This window comes from Henckelia pumila, chromosome 4, assembly GCF_033568475.1.
Source record: "Henckelia pumila isolate YLH828 chromosome 4, ASM3356847v2, whole genome shotgun sequence".
Classification (NCBI taxonomy): domain Eukaryota; kingdom Viridiplantae; phylum Streptophyta; class Magnoliopsida; order Lamiales; family Gesneriaceae; genus Henckelia; species Henckelia pumila.
In genome coordinates this window covers 65,853,768-65,868,109 of record NC_133123.1, presented here as the reverse complement: position 1 = coordinate 65,868,109, position 14,342 = coordinate 65,853,768, and the positions used below count along the sequence as shown (strand labels likewise).

General features: G+C 37.7%; 1 protein-coding gene across 1 annotated transcript; it reads right to left on the bottom strand.

Annotated features, from left to right (window-relative positions):
- Window positions 1-2,563: 2,563 nt before the first annotated feature.
- Window positions 2,564-7,322, bottom strand: LOC140894551 (phosphatidylinositol/phosphatidylcholine transfer protein SFH3-like). Its single transcript, XM_073303087.1, has 14 exons — window positions 7,188-7,322; window positions 6,765-6,892; window positions 6,111-6,372; window positions 5,823-5,922; window positions 5,450-5,716; window positions 5,018-5,095; window positions 4,793-4,894; window positions 4,645-4,694; window positions 4,428-4,527; window positions 4,223-4,318; window positions 4,039-4,137; window positions 3,568-3,682; window positions 3,077-3,474; window positions 2,564-2,881 (listed from the first exon to the last, which is right to left on the bottom strand). The coding sequence occupies exons 2-14, from the start codon at window positions 6,808-6,810 to the stop codon at window positions 2,795-2,797; spliced, it is 1,800 nt and encodes a 599-aa protein (XP_073159188.1). The 5' UTR covers window positions 6,811-6,892; window positions 7,188-7,322; the 3' UTR covers window positions 2,564-2,794.
- Window positions 7,323-14,342: the final 7,020 nt, after the last annotated feature.

The window sequence follows — 14,342 nt, the reverse complement described above, 5'->3', positions numbered from 1 at the left end:
CAGTTCATATTTCAAGTAATTCATGCTTTAAATTTTAAATCACATAGTCATGTAATTAAAATAATTCTAAATCAATAAAGCATGCTCGCATGTATCGTAAATAAATCATTTAAATAAATCAATCACATGCGAGAGTTCAATTCATGCGGACTCGATCTACCCCGCTCACTCTAATTCAGTTCCAAGAATCTTATGGCTCTGATACCACTTAATATGAGACCCCGTTTCTAATCTTCTATTCTCAAATGATTACACAAAATCGAACACGAAGAGCCGCGTAAAATCGAATAAATTTTTTTTTTTTTTTTTTTAAAGGATTGCCTCGCGCCCGCGCGAGCTATTTCCTCGCGCGCGCGCAGGCAAAAGGTCCAGAGGCTCACGGAAGTGCTCGCGCCCGCGCGAGGGGAGTGCTCGCGCGCGCGCGGGCAAGACTTCCAGAGCCCCTCCAAGCTAGCCGCGCGCGCGCGAGGTCCAGCCTCGCCCACGCTCAGGCCAAACGGACAGAAACCCGGAAACACTGAAGAAAACAACCAAGAGCATTTCCGATCAATTCTAAACTCAAGAACACATATATATATCAACATTTAGAACATACAATATTCTAAGTTCTGCCCAAAAAATACAATTACAAGTTCGACAATAGGGTTCGTTCGACTAATCAAAATAATACAAGTTCAATGACATAACCCTACGACGCACGGTGTCTCACTTCTATCACTTCCAACTCGATCTAGTCATGCAGCTTGTGACTCGATCCTGCCCCACCTTCCGTCAAGTACACATACAAACAAAACGACAGCCGGATAATCCGGTGAGAATATAATTCCAGTAAAAGAGACAAATAAAGCAATTTCAAATAATATAACAATTCATGCTATATAAAACAACGAGCCAATTAATTCAAAAAGGCATATCAGCTATCAACTCGAAATGCATTAAAATGCAATGCATGACTTCAAAACTCGGGATTATCTAATCGGATAATCGAATATCAATCAGTACTCGGTTGGGATCCCAAGGTCAAGTTTTCACGAACAACTCACCGACACACCCATTCGGGGTGGATGTCGCTCAACTCAGACCCCTAGACTTCAGAGCAACTATAAGAAGCATTCTAGCAATTGGAAAAACTCAAAATCCAAAGCCACTTCAATATAGCTCCCTAAATCGTCTAAATTCAAAACGAATCGAATCTTCGGCTCAAGATGTATGCAAATGAAACTAAACTCATTCCATTTAAAATCAAATAATTTGAAAAGCATACGAGTATGTGATTTCTTTCGGGCACTCGAATTAATTCAAATTCGATTTAATCGACCCGTTCATTCAATCGTCGTCTTTTTACCTTTTCAAGTTCGTCGAGGATTCAAGTCTGAAAATAACAACAAACTCAATCAATAATCAATCGAATCAAAACAAATCAAAGCAAAGAAACTCAATCAATATACCGTCTTCAATTCTCGAATCGGTTCAAACTCTCAAGTTCGTTCCAAACCCGAATCGTCAACTAAATCTGAAAATGTTGAACATACGGATTCGATATCAATTCAAAAACTCAACAAATCCGGAAATCAAACCGAAACAAACGATCGATAATCCAAAACTCGATTTCGACGGCATAACGGCTATAAACGGTCAAACCACAATTTACCAACATCAACAAACAACTCAAACCATCTCACATCATATTCCAATCCATCAAAAACAACCAAATCTAACCACAATCTTAAAACCCATTTTCGAAATTAAACCCCAAAAATCATATAAAATCCAAACTTTGTCCTTTTTCTGAACCGACTTCGAATACACGATCTATGCTAGCTCAAGAACATCATACTCGAAGATTATCAAATTCTGATAACCCAACAAAAATCAAAGTTCGTGGATCGTAGCAAAACTTACGTCAGAATGAAGCCCTCGTTGCGGTGATCGTGAATATGTCTTCAATTCAAAATTCTAACGGACGGATCGTGCGAATCGGACGGAAGAAAAGCTTGGAGAATCGTTGGCCATGGTTTCTCGGCTTTAGGCGTGAGGGAGAGGGGCAGGAGAAAGAGAGAGGAGTGGAGAGTGATGGTGAGAGGTAGATATTATATATAACAAATAATATAATAATCTCCTTTGACTAGTCAACCGGTTTAATTGCAATTCGGTCCCTGAATCTCTTAATTAAATCAATTCAATCCCGACTCAAATAATCTCCAACAATTCCAAATTATAATAATAATCAATTCTGCTAATCTCGAAATAATTAATTTCAGGGCCTTACACTTTTTAAGAGATATTAGATTTTAAAACACCTCATACCTATTATTATGTGCATAAAAATCAATTCAAAAAAGAAAGAAAGAAAGAAAAAATCAAATTATATTCACTAAATAAAATCATATAGAATTTACTCTACGCAGAAGAGATCATTATTTCATATAAAAAAACTTGATTCAAATCTTTTTCTTTTTTCTTTTTTTTTTTATCTCGCAAATTTATTTGTCCCAATATTTTTGCCCCGAACATTCAATGGGAAAATAAAGAAACATTCCGCAAATTGTTTAGGTACAAACAATTGAGCGAGCCCAAGAAGATGCTTGACCTATCAATGAAGGCAAACAAATACATACTATAAAACAGCATCACTTAGAAACTAACACAAATAGCATACTTTATAATTTACAAATGCTTCAGTTTTTAGTAAAAAAACAGTGCACACAAATGTCTTGGCGATCTTTTGAAGCTAAAATGCCATCTATAGAAGACCAAAACGCTACCAAGTTATAGTTTCATTAGTTTTCTGAACTTAGAAAGCAAAGAACTTCTTCTTCTTCTTCTTTTTGTCGAGGTAGGCCAGGAGCTCTTCTTGCCGAGAGAGAGCGTCGTCCAGAGCCTGCAAAATTTGGACCCGTCAAAATGCATAGACAACACGTCGCAAATATAATCGTATTTGCAATGAGTCAGAGGAGAAGATATGGTTCATGTAAATGCAACATAGATATCAAGTGCTTTGATGCACTAGTGGCGACGGGTGAATGGTGTAGTGTATAGCAGCCTAAATAGGAGATGATAAGAGAACTAGCGATACCTTCTTTGCTGCAGAAAGTTCTTGCTCTAAGGCATCAACGCGATTCAATGCATTGTTCAGCATCTCCTCCTTTTCTGGTGGCATAGTTACAGGCTTTCTGCTGAGGACAATCACCTTATCCTCGAGTTCGTTCATGCGCTTCATCATGGTGAAGTAATCGGCGCTGGAAATGGCAGCTTCAGGCAGTTCATAGGCATTTGCATGACCTTTAACCATCACATCAACTCCATACATGGAACTCGAATAGAGGGTTGCATCTGTGAGCTTCTTAGGCATGTTTCTTGTCATACGGACCATAGTAACAACGCCCATCACCAAAGTCATCACTCCAGTGAAGATATGATTGCTGAGTTTATCGGATGTCTTGCAATCATCATGCACCGAGAAATAGTCCGTGGCTAAAATTCAGAATACGAATGGGTTGGAAAATCAGTGAGTTTGTTTTTAAAAGTATCGCAATTTGTGAGCACGACAGAATGACGATTATGTACCTTTGGCAACAACAAAGTTGTTATTTGTCGGTCCTTTAACCCAAGTTGTAGTGACGGTTTTGTCAACCATAGGCACGTATTCCCTTGCAAATGGACTAGGGCAGTTTCTGATTACCTGAGGGATTATTTTGTTAGTTAGAAAACTTTCAGATATGATTTTTTGTGTGTAAATGCAAGAAACTACGATTTCGATCAGCAGAGCTTGAATCGACATTAGTTCTTTGATGCAACATCCATTAATGTTTTAACTTTCTTAACGTGACACTCGTGTATACACCAGATACAATGATCACTGTTACATCAATAAAGCTTCTGTCACCATAAACCACTATTTTGGGTCATCAAAAACTAGATTCTCTACTGGACCCGTGTGCGATCCACGTGATCCCACGTGATCAACGACTCAAGTGTATGGCATCATGTTTGATGCGAATGTAATGCTAACATACTCAGAAGGTTGTCCCAACTTACTTCTTCATGGACAGGGGAGAGTTGCATATTTGCAGCGTAGTCCTTAGGACCTTTTGGAGAATCAACCATTGAGGTAAAAGAGTTGTTTTTCTTCACATTCTGTGTTTCATAATGGGTTGTCAGTTTGATATGAACCAGCCGTTACAAACCGAGCTCAGGCTATAAGTAGTAAACTCACAAGTACCTTGGAAGTAGCATTCTCGTCCTCCGAGATGGTTTTCTCTTCCACAAGAGGGATGACGATTTTGTTTGAGCATTTGTGTTCACCATTTCGGACCATCTTGCGATCAAAATAAGCACCATTTCAAGTATTTCTTAATATGAAACAAATGCTAGAAATGAATCGGTATTAAAGATCTTGATATACTATATTAACAAATACAAAATACCTTCATGATATCGGAGTCGTTCCAGGGACCTTTATCAGATAGCATACATCCACCCTTGTCAGCACATGTGCATGTGCCACCCAAGAATTCGGGTAACTCACTGATACAAGATCAAAGGAAGAGATACTGTATCATTAACATATGCATGAATTTCATCTGCTTGTTGGCTAGTTTCTCTGTAAAAGTCCGAGTATTTGAATTGTAACGGTAACTGTACCTGGCATCAATGACTTCGAGTAGCTTGCTCTGGTATTTATTGCCTAAAACCTGGCAAAAGGGAGAGCATAGCGGGTCAAAAGTGGTGAAATTTGAGAAAAAGAGTGTGTAATGTACTTTGAAGAGGTGAATGTAGCTTCTTAGCTTACATGAATCTTGGAAGTGGTCTTTGGGTCAAGGAATGACTTGACAGTATTCCACAAGAGCCTAAATCCAGATCCCGCATTGATAATGTACATGCGGCATAGGGTCTAATTTTTTTTAAAAAGATCACGAAAAAAGGGGAGAAAACTAGAATTAGATGCACCTTTAAAGTTAAAAACAAAAAGAACCACAATTTAGTTTTTAGAAATGAAAAAGAAAAAGACTAGCACCTCGGGGTAGTTATCACCATCAATCTTCTGAAGGCACTGGATGAGTTCTCTAGCAGCCTTGTTGAAGTTTTTAAGTCCCTGCACAAAGACTTACTTCTGTCAAATTATGGCGTCACATCTCAGGCCCGTGTGCCGGCACGAACAAGACTTTATTTAATGGGATCTACTAGCAACTATTTCGCATCTGTTCTCCATTTAATAAGATCATTGATAAAACTACTAAAATTGTTTGTTGTGTGCTATTAAAAGACCTTTACTTCTCATCCACAGGCCACAATACAATGTGAGACAGGGTATTAGATAAAGGCTACTTTGATATCCTAACATTGAAAAAAGATTTTGCCCTTCACTATCCAAAAATTCGACCACAAAACTATCATCTTCATTCCACCCTGAAACATTCGATAATGAAAGATGGCATTTTCTACGTACCACTCCTTGGACATCCAAAATGGTGGTGCTCTGGTCGATATGCTTTTTGGCTGCGATTGAGCAGGCTGGAAACTTGTCAATGAATGTCCTCTCGAATTCTTGAACATGGTATTTGAGATATCGTTCTATTGTGGTGACTTGCATGAGCTTTGTAGCATCAACCTGACCGAGTCTTTCGATGTAAACCGGTCTGCCTTCCTTGTCAACACCGTGATGCCCTTGTGGATAGTATTTCAGGACCTCGTTTTTTTCCTTGAAATCGAAATCCTAGCATAATATTTGAAGGATATTAAATAAAATTTACATGAGATTTTAAGCTAATTTTGCCAAGATTTTATTTATTTTTCAGGTAAAGATGAAAGTTTCTGCAGACCTCCATGATATTGTCAGCACCAAATTCCTTCCTCCATTGAAGCATATCGGACCACATTTGCTTAGTTTTCTCAATATCAAACTTCCTGGCCTTCAAAAACCTACATCATCCCAAACATATAGTATAAAATAAAAAAAGAAACATAACTTTAGCTACAAAAATATTGTGATTCATTAGCAGATGTCTCCAAACAGTGAGGCTTGGATAAATAAATGATAAGAAAAGATTTGACTTCCACCGGTTATAACTTTTCATATTGAGATAGGTGCCTGCTTCTACAAAAATTACCTCAACAGCATTTGATAGTCGTCGTGTTTCGAAGGGAGCAATTCTTCGAGGATAAGCACCTGACGCAAGGCATCAACAGCTGCCACTTCCTCCGCATCTCGTTCATCCTCAAACACGACAGACATAACTCTGCTGTTACGCCTGCCCTTCTTAGTCAGAGAGTTCCTGAATTTGTTTGAGGCATTGATTGCCTTCTTCTTGAGAGATCCAAGCCTTGTTTTCCTCTCGTCCTCTGTGTTTTCGAAATCAATTTTCTCGAGACCTGACAAAGATTTTTCCCACCGGTGAAAGTTCTGTATCCAGGTATGGACCTGATGAGGGGGCAAAACTCGATTTTTTTTCAAAAACAACAAAAAATTTTGTTTGTCTTTCCATTGACCCCTTTTGGGTCTGCCCTCTCTGCAGGATTCCAAGAACCATTCTAATTCTAGGCCATCTTTTTTAAATGATTATGGTAATCTTCATCATCAAGATAAATATTCTAGATTTTCTTGAGATTCAGCCATCAAGGTTAACACAATTCAAACCAATTTAGTCCATAAGAAATCGTTTACAAGGCTAAAAATCAAGAACGAAGATGAACCGAGCTTACGTTTCGACACGAGATCGAAGACAAATGAAACAAAAAAACATAAAGATCACAAAGAGACTTACTCGGCCTGTGGGGGCGTTCAAGAGGTCCAGACATTGTGTCACTCATGATTACAGTTCGCAAGTTTGACCACTTTGTGCGAAGATATATACACGTTCTTGAAAGCTACAAACTTGCAGGTTGCCTACACCTTTTGCAAGAATCGGGTCAGATAAAATTGTTGTCATATAAAATCGAAGAATCGGGGAAAAGAAATGGCTATGAATCTAGAAAGATTGCTTCATAATGGTGGTGATACGATTCATTACATTAGTCAATACGTTTTCTAACATTTTCAAGGAAAATTTTCATCGAAAAGAAAGCATGCATATATTCATTTTGATCAATAACACCATGTTCCCACAAACCAATAGCAATTCCATACAAACATAAAGCATTCCCAAGTCCTCAAAATCAAGAAACAACAAGAAAGATGAAATATTTACGCGAAACAGGAGCAGAACTTTGACAATTTCTTGGAATAAAGAGCGAGTAAGAAAATTGAACAAGAGAAACACACAGAGGAAAAAAGAGAGAAGAAGCAGAAGGAGAGCTTTTGTTGGGTATTATTACCAGTGTACAAAAATGCCGGGGTTGGAGAAAGAATAAAGGGCAGAGTTTTAAATCAACCAACACCGAAAGAATCAATGGCTGCCCATTATTCATTCACTCCCATTCTTTCTTCAAAATAAGATTGCACCATTGAATATATTCTAGAGAATAATTGGGATAATTATATGTGTTCCAAACAAATCTACATATTTCTTGAAATTTAGTTTGACCATGTCTCCTTCCCATTAATTATCACGCAGAGAGGATCTATCGTGCGTAATGCAAGCCACTCCCTTCAAATTCCAAGTGCTCCCCATTTAACCAAATATCCCCTTAACCAGCGTCGCTTTCAGTTAGTTTCTCATTAATTGAGAATCCATTTTATTTTGTGAAAATATATTTGCAATCCCCCAAAAAAAAAAATAAAAATCCTATTTTTTTATATTGCGAAAATTAAGGTGAAATAGTAATTTCGGCACTTTGATTTCATAAATATACGATTTTTGGTCTTTTAAGTTGTTAAATTTCAAACTTAGTTTGTTATCATGTGTGTTTTTTTTTTTTTTTTTTTTTTTTTGTGCAGTTTTATCTTTTTTGCGACGACTAGCAGTGACTTGATGTCTACATGCAATACATGTGCACTCTTACATCCACATTGTCCATGAAAAATTATTATTTGATATATAATACTAAAACTTGAATTTGACAACTTTGCATTTGGTTGGCTCATGGACAATGGGATTATATATGAATGATGAATAATATAAGGATCATAAATCAAAATATTTGGATAATATAATGGTGTATGAAACTAATTATTTGTAGAATGTGGGCCAAATATTAGACATAAGGATGAGAAATAAATCAATATTATTATTCCGCAATTGGAGATGACAATGAGTCGGATTTAAACTCGACCCCGTACTAAACCCACCTCGTCCGGGACGAGTTCAAACCCGGTCAAAGGGGTTTCAGGTCATGACGGGTCTAGGTCAACGGGTCCGGGACGGGTCCCGGGTTTGGATTGAATTGTGAGAACCCTGTCCCACATGGAAAAAATAAAAGGTTTAAAATGAGTTTAAAATGGGCTATAATGGACTTCTATAGCAACTTGGGTTAATCATTTTCGTAAAGCGAGGACGAATACGAAGTAGTTGCTATAGGGGCCCATTGTGTTGTCGCGCAGACGCGGGCCTGGGCCCGGGGCATGACAGAATGGTATCAGAGACAGGTTACCAGCCGGCAGACCCCGGAAAATAAGTGCTATACGGGACAAATTGCTACGTGCGTGGGAGCCACCTCTTGAACCTGCGGGGCAAAGTGCTACATGGCGGGAGCCACCTCTTGAACCCGTAGGAGCCCCCTCTAGGTTTTCGGTGCTGATGGATCGATAGTTCAGGTCGCGACGAGGACGTCGCGTTCTGAAGAAGGGGTGATTGTGAGAACCCTGTCCCACATGAGAAAAATAAAAGGTTTAAAATGAGTTTAAAATGGGCTACAATGGACTTTTATAGCAACTTGAGTTAATCATTTTTATAAAGCGAGGACGAATACGAAGTAGTTGTTATAGGGGCCCATTGTGCAGTCGCGCAGACGTGGGCCTGGGCCCGGGGCGTGACAGAAACCGCCCCGAACTCGTCCTGTATATATATATTATATACGTATACTATTTCTATATTTCTATATGTATGTATGTATAAATATTTATATATATATTATAAATAATAATTTATTTAAGTTTTTTTTACAAAAAAAAATATCAACAGGTTCGCGGGTCTAAACTCAGGTTGGGCCCGCCGGATGATGATGGAAAAAAATGGCGTTTAGGACCGGTAATTTAGAATCGGTTAATTAACCGATTGAAAAAGCTAGAGCTATGCCTACGCTTTGTTTTAACCACTTCTACTAGTGCTTCTTTAGAATCGGTTTTATATAGCCGTTCCTATACAGATATGAGAGAAGCGGGTACAAACCGATTCCAAAGGTTTCGCACGAATTAGAAAACATGGCTCACACATATGATATTATTTACAAAATCCAAAATCTTTAAACGAACCATCAGAGTTTACTGCACCCTAGAATCATCCAACCTCGTCTTTCTCTCAAAGTTTTGAAGGTAATTTCCTTAGTTTTTACCGGTCAATAATCTTTTGTTATGTTAATGATATTGAAATTTTAGCTGGTTTAGTTGTTTTGGGGTGATGGGTTAGGAAAGTTTTTCTATGAATCCTTTGTTTGTATCATATTGTGTTCCAAGTTGAAATTTTTGAGGAAGAATTTTTGCTTGCATAATCTTGTTTTTAAGTGCAAAATTTGAGAGTTATGATTGAAAAATGTGGGATGAGTATTGATATGTGAGATTTAGGATTTAAGTGTAAATTTATGTGTTTTCCTGTAGCTTTAATATTATTTTACAACCTACATCTGAACACCGTTAACAACTTGAGAATTATGGCAGTAGCTTCATATTTGTTTAATGGATCAAGAATCTTTCATACATTTGCATCGATGTGTTTTTTTGCTGGTTATCAAGGTTTCATGTTTTTATTTTAAAAGGGTTGATCCCGAAGGGGGTCCATTCCACATGAGTCAGAAGCCCATTGACTCATGCGAGGTTAAATCGAGAGATGCGCACGAGCGGCAGTGACCTGAAAGAGGGAGCAACATGGCCAACCTCTAGAGCATACCTCATAATATTTCAGCAGGAAATATGTTCTACACGAGAATCGAACCCGCAACGCTGAAAAATTTCTTTCTGCGTCAGCTTTATCAACTCGTCTATGCCCATGAAAACTTCATGCTTTCTTATAGGCAATGTAGCTTTAGATCGTACATCTACTACGTGGAAACAAACTTGACGAACTTGGTTAACTACTTTGGTACGCCGTTTATTAATCTTTGTAATTTTGTGTATTTGTATTTTTTCCGAGTTGAAATGTATTATTTTGTGTATTAGAGCCCACTTTAATTTGGTGATATTAAGTTTCATTTTCATATCATTTTTTCCTCTAAATTGAATAAGGCCAATGATTTTTGTCTCGGAATCCATTGACATAAATGATTATTTTATTTCCTTTGAAGACTTATCATGTTAATTTTAATTTCTAAATTTAGGTATTTTATTTTGTATTTGTTGAATTCCAGGAATAATATTTATACTAAAAATTTGTCGTCATTCAAAGTGTGGGGACTTTTGGTTGTGATCACTGTTTATCATATGTATTTAATTTGATAAATATTTTTTTCTCATATAAAACATAAAAAGAAGGAAAAAAAACTATGATTTACCTTTTTAAAAGAACAAAAAAGTTATTATTTCATATTGTTTTTTTTTTATGAAATTTTCTTATTACTCTTTTAGATATAATTAAGCAAGATCGAAACATGAAGGAATGAATGGCTTCCCATGTGGCATTCTAGAGTATCGGGTGGTAATTCTATATTTTTTACGTCATGCATTTGGTGAAGCGACTCGAAAAGTCATGAAACCATGTCTTTGTTGCAAATGCATAAACTCGTTGAATCATGACCGAGAGACAGTGTATGAATATTTGATGAGAAATGGTATCTTACAAGATTATCGTATTTGGAATTTTAATGGAGAAAAACTGTAGAAGATCATGATAACTTCAACAATGAACTTTCGGATTCAGTTCAACAAGTTTTTGAAGTAACGTACAAATCATGAACTCATGGTTGAAGAAATGTTGTGTGATGCATTTGGAATACCCGAAGGATCTACAAGTAATGAAAACTACATTGGTGCATCGACGAGTCATACATCAATGAAGTTTAGTGTGAAAGATTTTTATCAATTAATATAGAAGGGAAAAAACAGATATATGCCGGATGCATAGAGTTTTCTAAATTGACGTTCTTTGTTGAGTTATTTCAATTGAAAGTGAGTGGAAATTGGAATGATAAGTCATTTATAACATTTTTGGACTTCTTGCGTCGTGTACTTCTATCTGATGCTCAACTGCCTGCATCTTTTTATGAAGCAAATGAATTGATTTCTTGTTTAGGGCTTCAATATGAAAAAATACATGCTTGTCCAAATGATTGCATGATTTATTGGGGGGAAAAATGAGAATGAACAAGATTGCAAGGTGTGTCACCTTTCAAGATGGAAAATTTTGCAGAAAGAATCTGGGCAGTCATATAAAACTAGAAAAAACGTCTTTTGGTTAAAATTCCAGCCAAGGTATTTTGGCATTTTCCGTTGAAACCAAGACTGCAATGATTATTCATGTCATCCAGGACATGTGAAAGTATGCAGTGGCATTTCAAGAAACGTGTTTCTGATGAAACTCTTAGGCACCCAGCTGATTCTCCAGCATGGAAGGCATTCGATGAAAGACATCGTGATTTTGCATCTGATCCCATAAACGTTCGTTTAGGACTTGCCACCGATGAGTTTAATCTATTTAAAAATCAAAGTACCTCACATAGTACTTGGCTTATTGTCCTCATGCCTTATAATTTGCCTCCTTGGAAATGCATGAAGTCTTATTCTATTATTTTATCCACGCTTATTCCAGGTCCAAAAGCACCTGGAAATGATATCGATGTGTGTTTATGTCCCTTTTTTTCATAACTGAAAGATTTGTGAGAAAATGAGGTTGCTACATATGATGCTTGTGACAAAGAACTGTCTCAAATGCGAGCTGCATTACTTTGGACAATCAGTGACTTTCCTGGTTTGGGATGCTTATCTAGATGGAATACAAATGCCACAAATGCATGTCCAACTTGTGCTGATAAGACTGATGCATCGTACTTGAAACATGATAGAAAATGGTCATTTAGAGGGCGTCACCGTTTCTACCTCCAGAAACAGAAATTCGAACAATGCCAAGTTATGGCAGACCAGAGCATCAAGAGTTAGATTTGGCACCATTGTATGGATCTAAAGTTATAAGAATGACATTGAACAAGAATGTGGTGTTTGGTAAGAGTAACGCCTCAAAGCAAACCGTGAGACCAAAAACAGGGTCGATTGAACAAATGAGGAGAAAACAAAGCATCTTTTTTAGCCTACCATACTGGGAATTCAATTTGATAAGACATAATTTGGATCTTATGCACATTGAAAAAAATGTATGTTATAACATTGTTAGAATATTGTTAGATGATTCTACCAAGAGCAAAGATAATTATGCCGAGCGTAAAGATTTAAAAATTTTGGGTATTATGAAACAGTTATGGTCACGGTCACAACCAGATGGTACAGAATATTTGCCACTTGCATGTTTTCGTATGAGCAAAGCTGAAAAAAAATATTTTGTTCAGTATTAAAAGATATTCGTGTCCCTGATGATATGTCATCTGACATTTCAAAGTGTGTGGATGTTGGAAGTTGTAGAATTATGGGTCTAAAAAATCATGATTGTCCCATCATGATAGAACAAATTCTTCCAATTGTTCTTCGTCGTGTGTTGGCAAAAAACGTGACTGCACGACTTATTGTTTTGTGCGAGTATTTTAGAGCGGTGTATGCAAAGTACTTACAAGAAGAAGAATTACAAAAGGCTGAAGAAGGGGTTGTTTTGGCTTTATGTCAATTAGAAAGAGTTTTTCCACCATCATTTTTCATGGTAATGGTTCATTTGGTGGTACGTTTAGCATATGAAGCAAGAATTGCTGGGCCTGTACATTATCGGTGGATGTATGTGAAACTTAAAAATTTTGTCAGAAATAAAGCACGACTAGAGGCGAATATTGCAGAGGCATATTTGGCAGATGAATATGCTGTGTTTTGTTCTCGTTATGTAGATGGTAACCACTCATTGATTAACGGAACACGACACAAAGAGGCACCAAATGCTGAATTTGCCACACTCCCAATGTTTCCACAATTGATGGTGTTGGAATTTTACCTCGGGTTCGGTCTGGTAGAATGGATCCTACAACTCCTTTATAAAGCAGGTCGGATCGGGCACCGGTGTATTCTGCACGAGCAACAACTAGGTTAGGGGGGCGCCAAAGATATTTTCGGCGTGACCCCTCCGATGCCTAAGTCAGTGTCTTGAAGACAGAGAGTATGATGAATGCAAAAATAAGAGAATATGAGTGCGTGAATGTAAAAGTGAGAGTGAGTGTTGATGAATGAAAACAACCATAACAGTACCTATATTTATAGGGATTAATAGAGTAAGTTTCCTAGTCGAACTATACCATGTCCTGGAGTAGGACTCTTCGTTCATTGGACCACCCTTGAGTTTATCCCTATCTCATGAATATCTGTAAAATGGTCAAGCTTATCTTCAATGTATCTGAGTCCCATTTGAACTAGAAAAGTATGCCCAGCCCATTGGGCCCCAGCTCGGGTCGGCCATTTAACAGCAACCCAGGTCATGACAAGACCTAACAGGTAGAAAACTGACTGGACTTTACCTAATAATAATAATAATCCCATAATTGGGCCAACCATCATAAACCCATAATGAATGAGTTCGGGTTAGAATAATTTCACGGGGTATCAATAGTACCTCCCTAACTGGTCTAAAAAAAGAATGAGTTTAGACCTAGTATAAACAAAACACCGACCTCCTTGTGTTTCTTCATCCTAGATCAGGATCCACGTGATGTGTTTCCTTTGAACGGCCCAGATCAGGATCCGGGTGATGTGCTTTCAATGAACGGCCCAGATGCCTTCTGACGGTTCACTTCCCGAGGCTGGATTGACTTGACTTGTCCCATCCCGAGCCGTAGATCGAGGTGATAGTCAACGGTCTATATAAATTCACCTCTTCTATAAATAGGCGGTAAAAATTTTCTTTTTTCACTTTTCACTCTTGTACTATTACGCTGTCAAAATTCCGAGAGCTCACCCGAACTGGACTAAAGGCTTTCGTTCTGCTTGTGTCATTCCCGGACTACAATACTGCAGCCCTTCCACCTGTAAGTCTTACCTTCATTTCACTATGTAAGTTAATATGTCTTCCCCAGATGAGACCTCCATTAGAGAGATAGTAGACTTTGTTGAAGCACCCAACTCTCCCCATGATAACCCCGAGCCTTCCAACTTTGATAATCCAAACTCAGAT

What these genes read in the sequence shown, in the direction of transcription:
- LOC140894551 (XM_073303087.1), bottom strand. Translation starts at nt 6,810, where the DNA reads ATGAGTGACACAATGTCTGGACCTCTTGAACGCCCCCACAGGCCGA. An exon ending in ATGGTGATAACTACCCCGAG is followed by an intron (nt 4,895 to 5,017) that starts GTGCTAGTCTTT and finishes AAAAAAAATTAG; the next exon opens with ACCCTATGCCGCATGTACAT. An exon ending in CTCGAAGTCATTGATGCCAG is followed by an intron (nt 4,528 to 4,644) that starts GTACAGTTACCG and finishes ATCTTGTATCAG; the next exon opens with TGAGTTACCCGAATTCTTGG.